The sequence below is a fragment of the Canis lupus genome, chromosome 33 (assembly GCF_011100685.1).
Source record: "Canis lupus familiaris isolate Mischka breed German Shepherd chromosome 33, alternate assembly UU_Cfam_GSD_1.0, whole genome shotgun sequence".
In the NCBI taxonomy this organism is placed as follows: domain Eukaryota; kingdom Metazoa; phylum Chordata; class Mammalia; order Carnivora; family Canidae; genus Canis; species Canis lupus.
Window position 1 is genome coordinate 17,765,770 of NC_049254.1, and position 22,727 is coordinate 17,788,496.

Sequence of the window (22,727 nt, forward strand, 5' to 3'; positions counted from 1 at the left end):
GAAGGAAAACTTACACCAAGTAACCCTGTCCTCAGCCTGGACAGGGCTACTCCAGATCAGCCAACACCAGTTGACCCCTAAAGTGTTCAAGCCCAACTAAGATCAGCAGGACCACCCAGCCAACCAGTAGCTGACAGCAAATACATGGACCAGCCTTACCAAGACTCACCAAGCCTAGTCCAGATGAGCCAAACCCTACAGACCCATGACTGACCGTTTAATAATTATACGCCACTGAAGTGTGCAAGTCTTCATCACAAAGCCTTATTGGGGCAAGAGAAGTGATACAGACATTATCTGGCACAACCCAGTCATGCTATTGAGAAACAATAATATAGGAAACATATGAAACAGGAACTGAAGCAGACACTGTGGCGCGCCGTCCAGATTCTACTTTCAGAAGCAAGGTCACTGTGCAGGTTAGCAGCTGACTCCCTCTCTGAAAATCATTCTCCCTAGAAAAGAGCTGCCTTTCCCCCAAGTCACACTATAACTAGGGGGCAGCCCACATTCAATGGTTGATGAGGTAGGGAGGCCGTAGATCTAAAAGATGCCCCCCCCCCCACCGCCCCGGTCTCCTAGAGAGCCACACTGAAGGGTCGCTTGCATTATGATTAAGATTCCCTCTCTGTTCTCTAGTATCCTCACCTCTCACAAGGATTGTTCCTGAGAATACTTCCCAATTAACGTCACACATGCAAATCTCAGAGTCTAGAGTCTTTTTCCCAAAGGATAAACCTATCATAGAGCCCAGGAAGGAAGCAACTTGCTCAAGTTCACATTACTAGCTGGTAACAGAGTGAGGGTTAAGCCTCAGATTTAATATGACCTCGCTCTTCTCCACTGTTCTCTCTAGCTTACCAAAATAAGACCCATTCAAGGACAGAGAGGACCTAGGACCAAGATTTAAGCCAAACTTTGTTCTAACGGGATATGTCAAGAAACCAATTTCATGGTCTGGTTTCACCTTTCAACTAAAATATTTTCTGAAACATTTTGCCCTGGCATTAAAAATAAAACATTTTACACCCCCAGATTATAGGATATTTACATCCCAAATGAACATTTGTGTCGAGGAAGAGAATCTGCCCTACAAAAACAATGGAAGCACTGATCAACGGTGGCTCTAGGATGGGCACAACTCTACTGCAAGACAGCAGTTCCCCTCTGGTCCAATTCCGAGCGAGGTATGTGCTAGATGAACTCCCACCTCCGGCTGCCTACCCCTGTCCCAGGTTTCTGTTATGCTCTGCATTCTGTCTCAGCAGGGTTGAGATAGGACCGGGTGAACACGAGGTGCTCCTCAGTCTGGAAATGCAGCATAAATCTGGCAGGTTCTTGTTACATTTATCCAAGTTTTGCCAAAGCTCTACTCTTCATTCGTAAGGCTTAGAAGCAAACATTCTTTTGGATACATCCTATAAACAGTCCACATGGTCTTGATACAGCAAACAGATTCACAGATCCAGACCCATCTGGTGGGATTTGGCTATTCCACACAGCTTGTCCCTGACCTAAAATGACTGAGGAGGGACAGAAGGGGGTGTGAACTCTGTTACATACTGGCAAGGACCTGTTCTGCAAGTGGGGGCATTAGCCAGGGGTTCCAACCTTGAAGGACCTCGATTACAAAAGTCAGTGGCCAATTTCAGGTAATAAGTAGGTTCGTTCATGTATCTGTTCTTCCGTGTCTGACTACAGACAGCAATGACACTGCAGAAAAATTCAGCTTCAGCCACAACTTAGTAATCATCAACCATGTGCCAGGCATTACGTTGGAAGCTTCCATCAGTGATGGCTTCTTCTCTGTGATATCCATGGTATATTTACCCCTCCCACCCTGTCCTACCTGACTTTTAGGCATTCCATCAGTGTCCCTGAACCATGTCTCCCACTGCTTCAGGAGTTTCTTACCTCCTCCAGCGATTTTTTCAAAGCACAATCCACGGTCTACCTTCATCAAAATCACCTAGGACACTTGCTAAAATCACAATCCTTGGATCCAGACCGATTAGATAAGAGTTGCTAGGGATCCCTGGGTGGCGCAGTGGTTTGGCACCTGCCTTTGGCCCAGGGCGTGATCCTGGAGACCCGAGATCGAATCCCACGTCGGGCTCCCGGTGCATGGAGCCTGCTTCTCTCTCTGCCTGTGTCTCTGCCTCTCTCTCTCTCTCTCTCTGTTACTATCATAAATAAATAAAAATTAAAAAAAAAAAAGAGTTGCTAGTGGTGAGGCCCAGGAATCTACATTTCTTTTAAAGAGTTATTTACTTATTTTAGGGAGAGAGAGAGAGAGAATGAGCAGGAGGTGCAGCAGGAGAAGGAAAATGTCAAGCAGATTCCACACTGAGCAAAGATCCTGACTCAGGGCTCAGTCTCACAAACCTGAGATCATGACGCTGAGCACACAACTCCAGTTGAAAATGAGAGGCGGAAGCTTAACAAACTGTGTCACCCAGGCATCCCAGGAATCTGCGTTTTAGCAGGTTTTCTAGGTGACTGTTATGCTGTCTAAGAACAGCATAAAATCCAAATCCTGGGCAGAGCAACCAAGGCCATTTCTGTCCTGGACTCAGTCCATCTTAGTTAGCTGATTCCTTAACTCTTCCAGATATTGTGCTCCAGCCTCTATTTTCAGTTTCTAGAAATATGCTTTCTCTTTCTGGAATGCTACCCCTACCCTTGTCCATATGGGAACTAACTACCTGTCAACCTGTCTTTATCTCATCTGGGCACTCACAACACTTTTACACACACACTTCTGCAATAATGCTTATCACCTACATTTCCACCAGTTGTTTACACATCTATCTTCCCACCAGATATGAGCAATTCATCAATAGGGACAGATGTTTGATCATCTTCTAAATCCCTGTAGCCTGGCACACATAAACAGTAGGTACAGATTTGGTAATCATAAATCTCTCCCCTAAGAAAGATGTCATGTACAAAAAAAAAAAAAAAAGATAGTAGTGAAGGATAGAATAAATAAGATGAGAAATTCTGGGTTTCTATAGAGAACCATCATCAAACCCTTACACTTCCTTTATCTGATGAGCCTACAACAACACAGCCAGTCTAAGTGTAATTTGAAAAAACTCATCATATAGATTTATTTTCTCAATTTGGGTTTTCACTTATGAAGTCTTATAATTGTATCAATCATATTTTTTTATTTTCTATATATTATGATCCTTTGAGATCTTAAAAACCCTTTCTGACTGGAGAGAGACTGCTCTTCCCAAGACTACTCAATTCTTAGAGACAGCAAAAGGTCCAGCCGATAGTAGCTTTCTGAAATGTAAGCCATTCAACTGAATGCCCTACCTCCTCAATCTGGCACATGCACCCCAGGAAACGGTATTCCTCTGCTTTAATTATCCTCAGGTCAGGTACCAAGCAACTAGAGTCCACCCCTATAACCCAAAGCCTGTTGAAATCACTCAAACTAGCCAATCAGAAACTGTTCATCCTGTCCCCTCTTGTCTTTTTCTTGGAAACCCCAGGAAAGGCAGTGACCTAAGATCTCCCCTCTGCTCTTGCTTCTGTTTTCTGACCCAACCTTGACCTCTTGTGGCCCCGGGAGGTATGCTGCCATTTCCTGTCTGAGGCCCATGAGCAACATATTCTATTTTTCTGTGGCATTCTGGTATTTTGGGTGTCATTCACTGTGATGCCCATTTACCACCATACCTTAATAAACCCTGTCTGGGGTCACATACAACATAGATAAAATGTGTTTATATGGTTATATGGTATTTAAAATAGAACTATCCTATTCAAGAATTCAGCACAGGCCAAAGCTGTGGATAAATCTGAAAGCAAAGACTCCAGAAGAAGCTGAATTGCTTTGATCTGAAGAATATTTCTGGGATTGCTGAGGCATCTGTAGTAGACTAATCTCAGTTAGGATAACCCTGGCCTCCAATGACGGGATTTACTTTCTTTTGATTGGAAACAGATCAATTTAAATGACTTCATAGTTGATTCCCCTGCTCCTCTTTTACTATTTGAGTGGGTTGGTTGCCTGCCTACCAGCCCTTTGTGAGAGGAATGTCTGGATTAAATCTATAGATGGGACTAGCCTGGCCATTCCTGATCACAAAGTTGCTGCTTTCACTTGATCTTAGAAAGAGCAACTTGACTCATCTATGAACAAAGTCTCCTGCCAGGTTCTTGTCTGTCCCACAGACTCACTCTACCAAAACTTAAATTTTTTTAAAAATGTATTTGAAAAATACATTTAGAAATCTTTAATGACTTCACATGATTTACCAAATAAAGTTTGAATTCTCTGGCCTGGTATTTGAAATCCTCTAAAATCTGGTACCAACCTCTTTTTCCCTCTGTTCTACACTTAACCTAGCTGCAAATCAGAACCACTTGAGCAACGTTTTAAAAATATAAATTCCTGGACCTTATCCCCAAAGTGGCTCAGTATCTTGGAATGGGGAAGAGGGCCAGAATCTGAACTTTCATTCTAATTTATAAAGAGTACCTATAAATTGGGATTAAAAAGAACAATCCTGGGGTGCCTGGGTGGCACAGTTGGTTAAGCATCCAACTCTTGGTTTGGCTCAGGTCATGATCTCAGGTTGTGAGATCGAGATCTGCATCGAGTTCCTCACTAGACATGGAGTCGGCTTGAGATTCTTTCTCTCCCTCCGCCCCTCCCACTCATGCTCTTTCAAGTAAATAATCTTTTTTTTTTTTTTTTAAGAGCAAGCCAGTAGAAAAATAGGCAAAGGACACTAAAAATAAAATATAAATTCCTCCTAAACATGTGAAAAGATGTTCAATCATACTCATAAAAAGAAAAATACAACCCAACAACATACTGCACTAAGATATCATTTTTCAAATATCGCATTGGCTAAAAACATTCACAAGTTTGGTTATACACTCCTTTGGAGAGGTTTGGGGAAATAGACACTCTTACACACTGCTGGTGGGATGGCAGTATGATACACCTTGTGTTGAGAGAAATCTGGTGATATCTAACAAAACTAAATACATTTTTCATTTGGCCCAGTAAATAACTGTGAAATTGTTTATAATAAAATATTGAAAACAATCTGAGTGTCCATTAACAAGAGGACTGCTTAAATAAACTGTTGTAGAATCTGACAATTTCTATAGTTCATAAGGAAAGGTCTTCAGGAAATGTTTTTTAGGTAAAAAACAAAAAGCAAAGTTCATAGTATTATAAATACTATATTTTGTACTAAAAGGGGGGATATAGCTGCTTATATGTATTTATATTTGCATAAAGGAGCACTAAGTTTATCAATAAGGAATCATAAACTACCTATGGGGCAGAAATTAATAGGGCCTGGGGTCAGGAATGGGCATAATGCTTGTCTATTTGTACCTCTCTATGTAGTTTTGACTTTGGGATACAAAAAAATGCATCATCTCTTTAAGAAATAAAATAAAAACAAAAAGTACTTTGATAGAGTCGTCACTATCAAAAAAATTCTCCATTTTCAAGGCCCCTCCAATAAATCAACCCACTTTTCAACATTTTCTGATACTTACATCTTCTCTAATGACTGCAATCAATTGGAAGAGCCTATCTCCCTCCACCACATTCTTCAAGCACTTGTTTTGTATGGTTGACTTATTAGGTGCTTTCCACATTCTCTGATCATCAGAGGTTGATCTTGACACTGATACTCTTGATAGGCAGGAGGGCAGTGAAATGGGATGACTGAACAAGCTGGGGGCAGGCTCCCCAGCCTCCAGGGCCACAGTGATTGATAATCAGAGACTGAATAAACAGAGAGGGACACCCAGCCAGTGTCTGGAAATCTGATCACTCACCCAGCCTCCCCTCCCAGCACAAGGGCACAGAGTCCAGAGAAGGCAGCTGCCAGACATTGTCACCACTGATAAAAGGAGGAGCTGGGGCAAAGGGTCAAATTTTCCAGTGCTCCTGAGGGAAAGTGACATTTCTGCATTGGTATGGAGCCAGTGCGGCTTGTCCATAAAGAACAATTCTCTTCAACAAGATCAAAGACAGAAAGAGAATATTAGGGTGAAATGGAGTCTATCGTTCTCACCTATAAAAGGTATTTTAGAAATTTACTCATGAATTCCTTATTCATATGACTATGGAATCACTTTCTCTCCTGTTGTTACAGTCTAGCCACATCCCCATCAACTTTCCACCTCCTTTTTTCATCAATTACTCTCAAACTCTTCTTCCTTTAAAGGAAGCTATCAAAGGACTTCCGTTTGCCCCATAAAAATGTCCTGTATATTCTAGCCCTTAAAAGCTGATGATTGAATATCCGTGTCTAATATTTTTTTATCCCTCTGTTTTGCTAAGAGAGAAACATGCTCACAATGTTTTCCCCTCATTTCTCTTTTGAGATTTTCCAGTAAAGTGCCCTTAGCCAACTACTTTGTCCTACCTGGCAAACTTTGTCTATAATCCATCCTCTTTACCTACACACCATTTTTTTTTCTATCCAATTGATATTTTAAATACCACTAACAATTGGGAATGCTGTTATGTGCTGTGTCTTTCTAAATTCTCACATATAATGGTATCTTGGATGGCAAAACCAGATGGGCTTATTCTGGGTTGCAATTTGCTCAGGCATGAGTGACTTTCATTAAGCTAATGACCGAAATCTTAAGGTAAATTTCCTGGTATTTGTAAGCCCATCATCTATAGTTCAAATACATTTAGCAGGACGGACCAGCTGGTGAGTACAGCCCACAGTGTAGTTGGATGTGGGTTTCTGTTTTTAAGGCCCAGTAAAAGTCTGGAAGAGTAGAGAGTGCTTGATTTATTTTTAAGGAAAGTAAGGCCATCTGATAGATTTCCAGCTGAAAATCGGTCAAGGCTAGAGTTTGGTTCACTGAGTCCGCGCTGCACGCCAATTCCTGTTTTCCCATGGCTGGCTCCCAGTCTTGGCTGAAAAGTACTATGGCCTTTCCCATAAGGAGGGTAAGCTGGGACATAACACAAGGAAAAAAAGGCCTTCCAGGAATTAAATGAGGAACAAAATAGAAGTCCCCTCAGATCATGTCCGAGCTGCCATCCAGGGAGAGGCAAACACCCAACGCACAATACCTGACTTCCAATAGGGCAGGAAAAATCCCCTCAGTGCCTCTACAGCTCATATTCAATCCAGATGTCTAACAAACAGCAGGTTTAATGCTAAAAATTTGCCAAGGCAGCACCAGATGCTTATAACAGTTGGGACCACATAGAGGCTGAAGTAGAACATATAATGATTTTTCCAAACTTCTCTGAAATAAGGAATGAGGATTCTTTGCGTAAGGGTTGGTGGGCAACACATTTGACACCGGGAACGCCTGGCGGAGGAGGCCTTTCATCGCCAGCCAGCACCAGTTTCTGCACTGGATTGGAAACCTACTTCCTCTCTAGTCATCTGGATTGCAATTAAGCTCACTGGCTCTTGCTGTTATTTGAAAATCCAGAAGCAAATGGTTGAGTCTCAGTTAAACACTAAATATGTGTCTTTGTAGTATTAGTCTTTTTTGGGCTTTGGTTTTATGACCCGGAGTAGTAATGTACCTTGTCACCTGGAAGGGCAGTTGTGGGGGTTCCCCGTCAACATTCTGTAATTAGCAGAAAGCAACTGCAAGTACTTTTTAACTATAGGTGTTCTAGTCCCTGTGACAGCTCATTGATCTCCAGAAGCCTGCCAGAAAAAATGGTGATGATGATGATGACCACACAATAGTATTTTTTATATGACAGATATTCATAGGTGTTATCTTACGAAATCCTTACCGTAGCCCATGAAATATATGTAATTATCTTCTAGGCTGAGGCTTAGGAAGCAACTTGCCCAAAGTCACACAACAAGTAAGTGGAGACTGTGGATTTGAATTATTTGTTTCTAAAGTCTGTTTGACTTTAGAACTTCTTTTGTGTCTTCTGTTTGTATGATTATTGTTGTCATGGTTAAGGGCTTCATTGTTGTTGTTGCTTTCCCTCCCAAACATACATGCAGCACAGGGATTAATGTCCACAAACCAATCACTGATTTGCAGTGTTTTATGATGGGGCATTGGAAAGGATGGTATTTATTTTCCTTTGGAGCTAACTCAGGGGAAAGTGAGCTAATAAAAATAGAGAATGCATAACTGAAACTTCATATCTGAATCTGACCCAGAGTCGTAATGTACCTAGAGACCTGCTGTTCAATATTGTGCCTATCGTTACCAATACTGTATCGTACACTTAAAAATCAGTTAAGAAGGTCAGGCTCAGGGCACCTCGGTGGCTCAGTTGGTTGGGCATCCAGCTCTTGATTTCAGCTCAGGTCATGATCTCCAGGCTGTGAGATCCAGCCCCGTGTCAGGCTCTGTACTGGGCATGGAGCCTACTTAGGCTTCTCTCTCTCTCTCTCTCTCCTTCTCCCTCTGACCCTCCCTATCTCTCCCTGTCTCTCTGTCTCTCTCCCTCAAAAAAAGAAAGAAAGAAAGAAGAAAGAAAGAAAGAAAGAAAGAAAGAAAGAAAGAAAGAAAGAAAGAAGAAAGAAAGAAAGAAAGAAAGAAAGAAGAAAGAAAAAAGAAAGAAAGAAAGAAAGAAAGAAAGAAAGAAAAAAGAAAAAAGAAAGAAAGAAAGAAAGAAGAAAGAAAGAAAGAAAGAAAGAAAGAAAGAAAGAAAGAAAGAAAGAAAGAAAGAAGAAAGAAGAGAGAAAGAAAAGGTTGGATCATGTGTTTTAACCACAATTTTTTTAAGTAGGCTCCATGCCCCATGTGGAGCCCAACATGAGGCCTGAACTCATGTCCCTGAGAATAAGACCAGAGCTGAGACCAAGAGTCAGATGCTTAGCCATCTGAGCCACCCAGACGCCCCTTAGGTACAATTTTTAAAATATAAAAAAAAGGTTTTTTTAAATATTATTTAGAAGCCAGACAATATTCAAATCAAATTGGCATTGTCATGACATAATTATGACTGCTATGCATTCTATTACATCAAGATCACATGACAGAAAAATCTGTGAGATAATGTGTCATATATATTGAAGTTAAATGTTAACTAATAGGGAAAATATGTTTTATATTCTTTCAGAGGAGATGTACTTTATGAAAAATATGCAGGATATGCAACTGGTAAAGTATGAAGGACTTTCGTTGTAGTTAAAATAAAAAGTTTAAAAAGTAGAGAATGCATGAAGGGAAAAAGTTGTGTTTTTTTGTTTTTTTTGGTTTTTTTTTTAAACATAAAGCCCCAGAGATGTAATGATTGTAAAAGAAATTGGGTGGGTCAGATCTGCGGCTTCTGACTCTGCGATCAAACTACTCACAGTTAATTCTTGCAACATTCCCATGAGAACTGCAAGGAGTTAGCTGCCCAGTGCTGAGCTGTACGCCTCATGAGCCTCACACGCACCATTAATATGAAAAATTGTGAAAACTCTACATTGAGCCAAATTCTTTGGCTCTCCAAAAGACTTGGGTGCAGGATAGTCCATATTTTCAGTGACTTTTCATTTAGCTAAATAGCCTTTCTCAGCCCTCCCCAGGCTTGCCAGAGTCAAGTGCTTCCAAGGGTCTGGCAGGTCCCCATCTGTGAGTGAGTCACCTGCAGCATGAAGGCAGCAGGAAGATCAGATGGTATTATTCACAGGCAAGAAGATTCCGCATCCAGAAGAAACTGTCTACGTACCCTACCGGCTCTCCCACCAACTGTATTGCTTCTCTGATTTTTCTCCACATTATTGACTTTCAAATCATAGAATGCTTGCATGTTTTTTCATTTTAAAGTGCCAAAAATCTTACACCAAAACCATCCAGAATAGTTACATAAATAGGAGGTAAACTGACCTTTGTTACCACAAGGAAAGAACCCTCTGAATATCTGAATTTTCCTCTTCATTCCCCGCTGACCTCTCCCATAAAGTTTGCCCTACCTTAAATAGGAGAAAAACAATAATGCAATTAAAATATTTAAGAGAACCTAGCTGGAAGTGGTCGATTTTCATGGTGCTGTTGTTGAAAGGGCCGAAGATGGTGATCACAGAGATCTTCCTGGTGGCCATCTTGCAGAAACTTTCCAGATACTCATCTCGCTGCTGCACATACATGTTGTTCTCAGCCTTCGGAGCCGTGATCAGCTAGAGGTGGGTGGAGGCAAGCAAACATTAGTTCACAATGATAGTTGCCCGCAGAGGCAAAATCCAAAGGGATGATTTGGAATAGGGGGCTGGGTAGTGACTGACACTAAAGTCAACTAAACCAAGGTGTTCTACTGGGCAGTTAGCATAATGAGGGCCAAGACAGGCCATGTGGAAAGGTCCCCTTCTTTTTTTTTTTTTTTTTTAATGGCTCCAGATACCTTAGAGTTATCTATTCCCACTAGTTACCTTTATTGCTAGTCTTCAGCCATCCTAGTTTTTTCATTTGTGAACTTGGCACAGGAATACTTATTTTGCAAGGCTGTTGTGAACGTTACAGAGTACTTGACATGTAATCATTGTTCCATAAGTGCTAACCCCCTACCTTCCTTTGGTCTTTATTACCCTAACTGGGTGCTCAGACATTTGTGAATTCAATGGTTACTACTCTTTTGTTTCATGTCCCACGGGGTTGACAGAGCTTCCTAGCCAGGCCTCGGGCACTATGGAACATTCAACGACTTAAGAGTGTTTTCTAGGCAACCTTGCAGAAAATTTTTGGGATGGCTTTATGTCCTATGTTTTGTCACACTGGGCCTGTACAGAGCTTGTGGCAGACCTCTTTGATGCTAGAGACCCCTAACAGGATGGATTTTACTCTTTCAGTTCAGCCTTCTATATATAACTCAGACCTGGCATTTATCAACTAGCCCCTGTGTGTCTTTCATGCTCACTTTGAATCCCTGACTTCTGGGGGAAAAAAGAGGAAAGACAGAGCAAAAGAAAGAGATGCTGCAGTTACCAGAGCCATCTGGGAAAGCATATTTTGTAATTTTGGATAAAAAGGAGGATACCCTCCATTTTTAGGGCTCCTGTTGAATGCCCTAAGAATGTCTCAATGTTTCCATCTAACTGGATATAAAAGCTTTTCTACTTCCTTGGTTATTTTTGTAGACTTTTAATGAGCCTTCTCCAATTTTACCAGGTTTTTCATGGGCGGAAACCATAACTATGTACCACACGCCACGAGTGAGCGGGCATGGTGCTCTTCACCCTGGAGATGGAAGGACGTGAAATGTCATTCTGATGATGACCAGGTCTTTGTTGAGCTCTCTGACTCCAAATAGTTCACTAGGCTGTTGTCTGCATGAACACTGTCGATTCACTGTCTGCTAACTCATCACTTGGCTTCGAGACCAGCCTCTCTATACACTTTCTCAAACCTGACCACATTCAAATTTATCAGCCACTTTTCTACTTACCCATCAAACCTTACAAAATATTTCTGAAGTTTGTGGCTATTAGCTTGGCATTTTTCGGGGGGTGGAGGGGGAGGTGCCATTTAGTTAACCTCTTCCAAAGACTTTATCAAAATGGTTAGTAAATCTGCTGCCAGCTTGATACTGCTATTTATCCTTCTCTGTCAGAGATGTGTTTATTGTTGCCTGCAGGCTTTCTCTTTTAAAAATTCCGTGTGCTTGACAAAATACTACCCCTCGTGGAAATCATGTGTTCAATAACTTTTGAATGGAACATTAACAAAGATTCTTCTGGGATGAAGTTATTTTTTTCCCTCAGGTTGTTATTTATTTAAGTAGCCATGATTTTGTTTATTTTTGAGTTTGTGTTTACATGCCAGTTCAGAGGACCAAGGTGGGTAGAACATGCTTATTTTAGAAATGCAATTTCCCAAGAGGAAAAATAATATTTCGCTAAATGTATTCATGGATTCATACTTAGCCTTAAGAGAGATTTGAAGTGGCTATAAAAAGATATGGTGATGGTATTTTTGCTTTCTTTGTCAGTTTAATTGGTTTTATGACATTTGAACATATTTTTCCAGGTTTTGATGGAACTTTTTTCGGTTGGTTTTAGGTTTTTCCTTCTGGCCTTTCTTTGCTCACAAATGCACGCTATTTTGAAATAAATGAATGTTTAAGTGAAAACACAAAATAGAAACAAAGGTAAGATTTACTAGTAATGATTTTGGACTCGCTTCTCTAAGCGAAGGATATACCTGTATTTAGAATATATTTAGAGGAGTCTGTAGGGCACAGCTGCCCACGTGCTAGATGACTGATAATCACCTGCCTTTGTAACTTCAAAGCCATACATAGATTCCATTTCATTCTTGTCATACTTTGCCATGGACCTTTACAGCCCGTGGCCAGATCATGATAGGACGGGATTACAAGATTCCTCAAAGCTCCCTCTGGTCTGTTTCTCCCTCTTGTGCACAACTGGGAATTTCAGACAGCATAGAATAATACAGGACCTTCCCCCCACCCCGCCTGGCAGCTTCTCTTAGAACCTCTGAACACAGTAGCCTGAGGCCACTGGGTACCCAGTGGGAAGCGACATAAATAAATAAAGAGCCCTGATGTTTATTTTCACCTCAGGACCTGTGCTGAGGGATGCCTTAACCTACCCATGAGGTGACATTTATTTTGCATGACTCATTTCCTCCCTCCACAACCTGGCCCCAGGCTCCCTCTTGCTAACCTTTCCTCCTGTTCCTCCCTTACGTGACCTCTTCACTCCATGGCCAGATTGGTCTCAGTTATGAAATGAAAGGAATCTGGGCAGAGTGGCACAGAGAAAGGGGGACTGTAGTCAAAGTGGCAGGGTCTGCACTTGTTCCTTGTTCAACGCTGGCTACCTTTAGCCTCCACCAGGCCACTTAGCCTTATGAAGCTTGGCCTTTGCATCTTTACGATGAAACAACTTCCCTGATAATAGTAGTGAGAATCAAGAAGAAAGAAAGAAAGAAAGAAAGAAAGAAAGAAAGAAAGAAAGAAAGAAAGAAAGAAAGAAAGAAAGAAAGAAAGAAAGAAAGAAAGAAAGAAAGAAAGAAAGAAAGAAAGAAAGAAAGAAGAGAAATATATACAGGCTGTGTGCACACAAGCACCCTAGGTGTGTGTTGCCTCTGAGGAGCTGACTCTCATTCCTTCCTCTGCCTTGGCGCCTACCTCTTCCACCCAGGACGCTCTCCCCTCCCCTCCACCTTAATGGCACACAGGCAGTCTTCAAATGCAGCATCCTCCTTAACATCTTTCCTAGCCCACAATGGCCACTTGCTCCTTTCAATTGCTGTTCAAATGCTGGCCTCTGTTCCTCAGGTTCCATAGATCACTCCAGACAGAGGAGAGGAGGGGTGGTCCCCTGCTTAGAAATGTCTAGATGCCAGATGCCGCCTGCAAACCAGCTGCTGAAGGACCCACCCCTCTTTTGCATTTAATCTACTCTCTAGCTTGCCTCAGGGACAGTAGAAGAGGCTGACCAAGGGAACATATTTCAGCCACTCTTTCCTTGTGTACTGACACCTCCGTCCCATTCATTGTTGAGTTTGGCAGTCTTTCAAATGGTGTTTGAAATGGTAACCGTGTCCAGTCCCCTCTTCGTAAAAAGAGCATCCTCGCACTTCTCACTAAACATTATTGTCTGACACTTGGCCTCTTTCCAGTTTGGTGGTGATAAATCAGGGCACGTATCATGAATTCAGAACTGCGTTGTGGTTCTTTTTTACGTTTCTGTTCCAACTGGTGCGTTGGCACAAGGAGCCTCAGAATATAATGAAGCCAGTCTGCATAAGTGAAAGGAGCAAACCAGAATGGGGAGATGCGAGAGGGAAGGTATTTTAGGTCTCAGCTTATTCTAAGCACTGTGTTAGGCTCAAAGCACTAGATCTTTACAGGACTCTGAAAGTATCATTCAAGCTAGTAGTACGCCTTAGTAAAGCAGAGCTTAATACCCCTTTCTAAAATTAAACCACATAAGTTGATTATTCTCCCAGTACCCAAATTTCTGAGGTAAGTTTAAATGTATGAACCCAACTGAATTACAGGAGATTCAGTCTCCAGTGTGCTTAAAGTTGAAATTGAGTCTGTAATTCTGCATTATGAGGCCTCTTGCTCATGACAAGTGGGTACATCTCAGGGCATAAGCTGATGGCTTTTCAGCTCTACTCCACGTAGTCCAATGTTTTAGTGATAAATGCCTCTTCTATATCCGTACCGTTGTCAACCCCGAACTGGCACCAACCAGTCTGAGGGGTCGGGTTAACTGGGATTCATTCTGTCGTTCTCGACTGACCCCCAGACAAGCCAGAGAGCTCAGGTGAAGAGAACCAGCTGGGTATTAAGGACAGAGTCTCTACACTGTTGCTTAGCACAAAATGTTGACAATTGATAGACCTTCCCATTTATCTGAGTAATTTAAGGTTAAAAGTGAATTCTAAAACATTTGCATTGATTAACTAACAGGATAGTATCTCAGTTTCCCCTCCACTTTATGGCATATGACCATGGAGGCTCACACCCATAGGAAGGCAGAATGAGGAGAGTGGCTGGAGTATGAACTAAAATTAAACAGACCTGAGTTCTAATTCTGACTTTGCCAGGTATTAGCTACACACCTTGGGAAACTTCTCAAACTCTCTAAGCTTTTTTTCTTGATTGTACAGTGGAGTTAATAAGTCCTTCCTCATAGGGTTGTTGTGACAGTTAAACCTCACAGCTTCGGCAAAGCACCTTGCGGGATGTGCCCTTTTCTGATTTATAGACTGAGAGGCAGAGGGTTTGAAGGACTGACCTCTGGCCTCAGAATAGAACACCTGGTTCTACCTGCAGCTCCTTGAAAGGCCCCTCGGATGCTGTTCACCACTGTGGCCATTGTTTCTCTAAAAGGGGGGTAAGGAGCAGCTACATGATATTTTCACATCCAAAGAATGATATAAATAAATGTAAAGCCCTAGGAGTGTATGATATATTGTAGTTTGGGCATCAGGTTACTGAAAAACTGGGAAGATGAGCTAAAAGTCCTGCATGATTTCTTGGCATCTAACCTCATTTCGGTTTCAGCACACGGAGTAGGCCGAGGCCAGTTGGAGGTACATGTTGTCAGGGTCTTTTTACAGCTCGCAGAGTGGTAAGCCTTAGTGAATATTAATTGAATCACCAAACTTCCTGAATAACATCAGCATGTTTCATGGGGAAAATGAGTGGAAAAAAGATACATGGCACCAACCAGCACTTTCACCCAGAAACCCAAGTCTCTTCTCTGCCTGGTGAAATAGATTTCTTTTCTCTCCGTCTTTTGAGATCGTATCATTTTTTTATTTCATCTTGTCTTTTCTAATCCATTCGCATTTTAGATATAAGCTTTCCAGAAAACACATTTCTGATATGATCATCAGCTGGGCACATGTGGGATGGTAAGACTGAACTGCCTCCTATTGGTACTTTCTTCCTAATAACAAACTCGGTTCTCTTGCCAGCCCCAAAGAGCAACACTCTTTGCTCATGGCAATGAGCAATCCCAGCTGGGTTCTGTTTTGCCTCACATGACATCAGCAGAGGCTGTCGCTTGAATTTCATTTGCTAGAAATTTATGATCAGGGTTACTGCTTAAAGCAGAAAATACCCAGCTGGGCTTTCAAATCCCTGACTAAGGGAGTAGAGCAAAAGGGGAGAAAAGAAAGGCATGACTAATATCGGGGAAAGAGTATGAAAACCTCTTTCTTTTGACTCACAAACCAGGGGCAATGGAAGTATTTGCCAGATGGGTGCACAATTACAATCCTGATATTTTACCCATGATTATTTTCCCCCTGCTTAAAAGCTGCCCAGAGGAACACTTCACCTGCCCCGTTGCCTGAATGGCCAGGCTTGGGTGATGTGCTTTAGCCTCCTGGACAAAGTCCTAGGTCCTCAGGAGCAGCACACGAGTAAGGTTTGCCCACACCACAAAGAGAGCAGTTGGCTCCCTGGGGTTCTGTAACAAACATTTAAGTACCGGATAGAATGCTCCTCTGAAATGAATGATTCCTTTGGCTCTGACTAAAATATTCTCATTTAAATTTATGTACTCTGAAAATAACCAAGTAGCTGTCAAACTGCTCTAGCATACAGCCTATCCTCTGCTAGTTACGTTATATACTTTAAAGCTCTGTTTAAAGATGGGTAAAATATACAAAAAAAAATACATAACAGCAGACACACACACAAACCTGTAGAATCAATGAAAACTTGAGTTTTTTTCTAATACACAGGTACATCATTGTGGACCTGATAAGAGAATTTTGGGACATACCCCACCCATGATAAACACCACCGGGGATTCTGCTCTGAGTAACATTTCAAATGCAAATTTAAATTTTTTGAGACCACTAACGATCAATGGACACCAGCGCCTTTCTGCTCAGATCATTAATCCAAATTTAGACCAGACTGGAAAAAGTAAAAGCCCCTTTGAGAGATGCCTTGAGAGAAGAGTGTCTATTTCTTTGGATGGGGATAATGCAGGCTGCGGTCACCTTGTGCCTTTAGTAGGACAAATGCTGTCCTCAGTGGCATGAGATGTCTCCTTCCCACCCATGTATCGGAAAAAAATCGTTCCTGACCCACACTGCGTGACATTAATTTACTGATCCTTTTCTCTGCAATGATTGTACTGCACCTTCTCCCCCTTGACAGCCTGGAGTAAGTAAAATGACAGCATTAAGAAGGGATAAAGATCTTGGAAGGGCACTAAAAGAGGGGACAAGGAGACATGGAGAGGAGAAGGAGCCACTCTCACGTGGCTGATGAGAACTGCCCTTACATTTAGGATGGGATTGATTTCTTTCCAAAGGCTTCCCAGGGCTTGACTAGATTCTTTTATCATTCTTTGGATGGAGGCAAGTAATGACCCAAAGAGAGAGAGCTCTTGAGATGGACCTATGGCTTGCTCAGTATCAGTGGCTTCAGGAACACTGAAAGGCAAAGTGAAAGCAAGACTTGCTTATCTCCTTTCACCTGCATGCAAGCACGCACGTGCACACGCACGCACACACACATACACACTCATTTGACAGAGACACAGGACAAACTGACCTCTGTCTCTAGCGTACTGGAGATTGGACAAGTAACCCAGTTCCCCATTCTGTCTTTTTGGCCTCTTACTTGGACAGTGATGGGAGAGGCAGTCTTGGAGGGGAGAAGACTTCAACCAGCTGGTTTTAAAGTATCTGGGAGGGTCACACCGACAAGGGCCCTTCCCGGCTCCCAGTCATACATGCCCACTCTCCACCCAAGCTGCCTTACTTTCCTCTTTGAGGCTTCCACTCTCATATAGACCTAACCAGGAGAAAAAGGAAAAACCTTGACCAGTTCCCCATGCGCATGCTTCTAGTTCCAAAGCTCACGAAGAGATAAATCCTTTGCCCAAGTTGTGACCTTAGTCAACGCTTGCCCTTTTAGGAACTCCTTTGTTCTTCTTTTATTCTTTGAACTTGGTAAAAGGGAGGCTATACTCAGAACTCCCCGTTGGGGGGCAGCCCGGGTGGCTCAGCGGTTTAGCCCCGCCTTCAGCCCAGGGCCTGATCCTGGAGACCTGGGATCAAGTCCCACGTGGGGCTCCCTGCATGGAGCCTGCTTCTCCCTCTGCCTGGGTCTCTGCTTCTCTCCCTCTCTCTTTCTCTATGTCTCTCATGCATAAATAAAATAAAATAAAATAAAATAAAATAAAATAAAATAAGAACTCTCCGTTGGAAGAGAGAGCTCAGGATGGGGGATGGGTAAGGACGGGTTTGGAAGGACCCCAGCAGAGGTGCTTCCTTACGCTTAGGTCTAAGGGCCCGTGGCCACTGAGTCTGCAACCTTGGGGCCACAGAGCACCAAACCAAGAGGAGCTTCTGGCCTGGCAGCCCTTTCAAGACAAGCCTCCGGATCTCCCTGACGTGGCACAGGTTCAGCCACAGTCTGCCATCCAGCAACATGATTTTAGAAAAAAAAAAATTTTTTTTAAATAAATAAATAAATAAAGCACCCATACGCCCCTGCCCTGCGTCAGCCCACAGAACAAAGCTGGGGAGAAGATTACTTACGAGCAGCCTCCGCTTGCCTTCAAAGGACCCCAGCAGGTGGGTCACCGACTTCCCGGGACTGTGCGCCACGTGCTGCGCCGTGGGCGTCAGGTAGCCCTCCTGCTCCGTTTTACCTGCCTTTTTCTTCTTGCTCTTCTCCTTCTCCTGCCGGCTCTTTTTCTCAGCCTTTTCCTTCTTCGCCTTGAGCAACTTGTCTGCCTTCTCGCTTTTCAGCTTCTTCCTCTTCTCCTTCTCGGGCTTCTCGAGCTTCTCGAGCTTCTCGAGCTTCTCGTGCTTTTTGGCCTCCCTGGCCTTGGCCTTGGGAGCGCGGCCGTCGCCCCCCCGCAGCTCGGGGTCCCGCTGAGAGGCGCCGGGCCTGCCGGGGTCATACTTACTCTCGTACTCGTTGCTCCCGGTTCTGTCCTGGCCTTTCTTCGGGGCGGCCTTGCCCTTGGCGGGCTTGGGGTGCGCGGGCCCGCCCTCGGGGCCCCGGGGGCCGTGCTCCCGCCGGTCGGTGCGGTTGTCCCGGGCGCGCGCGGCCTGCCCCTGCCCCTGCCCCTGCCCGTGCCCCTGCCCGTGCTCCTGCCCCTGCCCCTGCCCCTGCCCCTGCCCGGGCGCCGTGGGGGGGGGCGCGGCCAGGCTCTCCGAGCCGCCCGCCTTGCCGGGCCTGCGGGCGCCCTGCGGCCTCTCCCTCCGCGGCTGCGGGGAGAGGCCGTGCGGGGCGGCGGAGGACGGGGGCGCCCTGGGGGTCCCGGGCCTCTGCGTGGCGGGCGGGGCCGTGGGGCTCGCCGGGCGGCCGGGGGCTGCGGCGGGAGGCGGGGTGGCGGCCCTGGGGGTCGGGGTCGGGGTCGGGGTCGGGGCGGGGGCGGGGGGCGCGGTGGGCCGGCCGGCCCTGGAGGGCGGCCCCGGCGCGCGGCCCTGCTTGCCCGCTCCGCCGCCGCCGTCGCTGCCGTCCTCCTGCAGCACCTGGCCCTCGACCCCGGAGGCCTTGCATTTCTGCACGAAGCCCTTCTGCCGGATCTTCTCCAGCCTGCGGACGGGGCCCTGGTCGATGAGCTCGTACAGGGCCTCCAGCCGGACGGGGTACGGGTAGCGCTCCTCCACCTGCAGCGTCTTGCGCAGCAGCACCATGCCGAACTTGCCGTGCTCCAGCTGCAGGAAGCTCATCAGCTTGGGCACGAGGCCCGGCTCCAGGCGCTGCTCCCGCACGCGGCCGTCGCTGCCGATCCTGCGCACCTTGCCCCCCTCGTCGCCCGCGCGGTGGAACAGCACGATCTGCTGGATGTGCCTCTCCGCCAGCTCGCAGTACACGTCGTCCTTCAGCAGGCTCATCATGAGCCGGTAGTAGCCCTCGGAGGCGTGAGGGGCCGAGATGACCCACACCCTGCTCTTGCCCGCAAAGCTGGCCAGGACGTTGGGCGAGCCGGACCCCGCGGGCCAACGCAAGGGCCTCGAGCGAGCCGAGGTCCCCTCGTCTCGGATCATGTCCCGGGGAGACCTGGGGGCCCCTGGTCTCTGCTTAGGCCTCGCGGGGGCCCCGCTGATGCGCGGCGGCGCGGGGGGCGCGGGGGGCGCCGCCCTGGGCACCGGCACACCCCTCCTCCTTAGGGGGGGCGGGAGGCTCGGCTCCTCCAGGGCGCCTCTCCCGATCCCCCGGGACCTCCCCGCGTGCCTCAGAAGCCGGGCCGGCCTTCTGGGGGCTGGGGACACCAGGGGTGCTCCCCGCGCCCCGTGGCTCCCCCTCTTCGCGGCAGGGAGGTGGGGTTCGGAGCCGCACACCAGCCACACTGCCACCAGCATGGCAAAGCTGAGTGCCGTTGTCCATGTCATTGTGCAATCCGCTTTGAAAGGCAGCAGGGTCGGAAGGCGGGGAGGAAGAGGGAGAATGGAGAGAAAAAGAGAGAGAGAGAGAAGAAAAAGAAAAATCATTTAATTGCAAACAGAACTGGGCATTTTCTCTTTCTCTGTCTTGGCCAAGGGGTGGGGGGTGGGGGGAAGGGGCGGTGAGAGGCGAGGCAGGGAGGTCAGGCGCTGGCAAGAAGGGTGACAGCCTGTTGCTTTCAAACCCAGGTAATCTGTTAGCGCTCCACAGGGACAGTCGCAGGAAGCAGGAAGGCCAGCCGGGCAGGGCCGGCGCTCGGATGCTCCAGGGCAAAGGCACACTGGGCACACGAATTACAACACTCCTAGTTCGTGCCTTCAAATGAGCGACAAAGACACAAGCAAGCACACCAAGGACAGAAGGGATTGCACACTTACGTTGTGGCTCATGGAGATGGAATGCAGAGGGTTTAAAAGGCAATCCCAGGCGTGGTCCCAGGACGGTCTCCTACATGAGATCCTCTTCCTCCCAAGCCTCCTTCTCCGCAGCCCGGCTCAGGCTCAGCAGCACAAAGGGGGGTGCGGGCAGCTCCGGCTCCCAAAGGCGCCACCGGCCACCGCCTGTCCTGACCCCGGCCGAGCTGCTTTCCTCTTTCCCCTGGCTGTCTTTTCACCTTCTTGACAAGTAGGATGAGGGGAAAGGAGCTGTCCTTGCGAGGCTTTGCATCTCCATTTGTCTGTAGTTTCTGCTCGTCCCGAGTGGCTGTGTGTGCCAGTCCCCTGTGCCGGCGACGCAGGGGCCCCTGAGAGTGGAGTCCCAGCTACTCCTCAATCTTGCTCTCTCTCTCTTTAGAGTTCCAGGATCCTTCTTATCACCCTTTCCCCCACAGTCTGGCTGAGTCCCTTTGTTTCCGAGCGTGAAAGCACTGGGATTAATATGTTTTCCAGGCTGAGGGAAAACACAGGAATGTGATGTTGAAAAAGGACTTTTTTTTCTTTTCCTGCGCTTGTCCCCTCCTTTACGTCTCTCCACCTTTTTTTTTTTCTTTCTTTCTTTCCTCTTCTTTTCCTTCTCCTTCTTTTTCTTCTTCCTCTTGCCTGGACTCGGTCCCAGAAATGCCAGGACAACCTCAGTTTTGATCCAAACCAAACTCCCAACAACAGCAGCCGCTGGAAATCAAGGAAACTTCGCTAAGAATTTAACAGATCAGCAAAACACCACCTCCTTCCCACTTCAGCACGTTGAGAGTGGACTCCGTGGGGAAGGAGAGGGCTGTGCTTTGGGGTGGGGGAAAGTTTTGAAACGCTACACATCATCATAAATCACTTTAGGATAGGATGGCTGAGGACTTAACCCCTTCCATGCCAAGGAATCAGGATACTTTCCCTTCCTGTCTGGAATCACACTGCACTTTGGAAACGGAAAATTCTCAGATTTCTGCATCTGGCTGCTCAGTTTTCCTAGAGACAGATACTCATTTGGGTCAGGGTGCTTGGCTGTACATCCGCGGACAGCATATATATTTATAGTTCCATGTGTGTATTTTTATCTCTTTCTCCTCCTTTTATGTGTTTAGTTTGAGATTGGAAAAGCCCATGGAAAACATGACTGGGTTGTTTTTATTTTATGTTAATTGGGGATCATATTACTGAGTTCTTGTTCCTCGTTTTCTCCTTGGCATGGAAGGAAGCTGGGAAAAGGTTAGAAATGGCAGGCAATGGCTGCTGTTCCCCTGAGCTTGTGGTTGGCATTACATCAAGGGAAGGGCATTATGATCTCCAGTTCTGGGCTCTGGCTAGAGATGCTAGGCTAGGAGCTTCCTCGGAGGATGGGACTGGGGAGGGAGGCTGCTGTGGGAGTGTAGCACAGGATTGATTGTGCTCTCCAGAGGTTTCAGGAGTCTGGAGGATTTTAGGCCATCCTTTGAAGTCACCAGATCAGGTTCCAAAAGAGAGACTGAGGCAGCTCTGTGTATCCACCTCCTGGCTCTGCCAAGGGCATTCAGCTTTTGGTGATGAGAGATCTGATCTCTCATCTGGTGATGATCTCAATATTCTCAGGGCACACAGATACTTCTTCCAGTCTCAAAGAGCATCATTCAGTTGGTATTAACTGCACAGACAGTGGCAACCCAGGATTCTCAGAAGGCTTCTTCAAGCTAGGCCATGTAAGTGGCTACCCTTACCGGCTAAATACTGATTCCTAATTGCTACCCCTTGATCGGCCCCATCTCTGACTGGTCACATTCACCTTTCCTTCACATAAGCTCCCAGCACTGAGCTAAAGACCTGTAGGGTGTTGAGTGTAGTCTTAGCTCACCGAGACGAGATGTGACAAGAAGGGCTCTCCTGTGGAGCCCTTTCTGACCCTTGTGAGCAGTAACAAAGGTGGACCTCAGACGGAGGCCTTCTGTCCACTGGAGTCAGAGACGACATCCCCTTTCATGGGATTCACCTGTTAAGTTGACCAAATCAATGCCTTCTGCAAAGTTGGACAGTCCCAGATGTTATTTCCTTTCTCAGATCATACTGTGTTCCACACTATCCTTTGCTGAGACCTCTTTTCTTCTCTTTTCCTTTTGTCTTTTCCCCTTTAGTAGCACTACCATTTGTTGAGCATTTTCACCTGGGTCTCTGGGCTTGGTGCTTTCATACCTTCCTTTATCTATCCCTCACAGCATCCCTACAAGATAGGTGGGATGATGCCCACCTTACAGATGAATGTATTGAAGCTTAGTAAGTTTAAGTAAATTGCCTACCATCACACAAATGGCAAATGGTAGCTCTGAAATTTGAACCCAGGTTTAGAACTACCTAGAAAGCATCATGCCTCTCTCATTTTCTCCCCATGCCTTCTCTTTTTTCCCTTCCTTCAATTCCTTTTTTGTGTTTCTCATATTCATACAGAAGTATTATTTGTTTGCTTAGCCAGAGTACTTATAATTTTCGAGTGC

At 45.6% G+C, this 22,727-nt stretch overlaps 1 protein-coding gene across 1 annotated transcript in view; it reads right to left on the minus strand.

Annotated features, from left to right (window-relative positions):
- CCDC80 (coiled-coil domain containing 80) overlaps positions 1-21,075 on the minus strand; it is a 36,132-nt gene extending 15,057 nt beyond the window's left edge. The window contains exons 1-3 of the mRNA XM_038583254.1: positions 20,212-21,075; positions 17,974-19,793; positions 9,953-10,109 (exon numbers count right to left, since the gene is read on the minus strand). Of these exons, the coding sequence (XP_038439182.1) occupies positions 9,953-10,109; positions 17,974-19,782 (1,966 nt within the window). The 5' untranslated portion in view covers positions 19,783-19,793; positions 20,212-21,075. The remainder of the gene's footprint in view (positions 1-9,952; positions 10,110-17,973; positions 19,794-20,211) is intronic.
- Between the last annotated feature and the right edge of the window lie 1,652 nt (positions 21,076-22,727).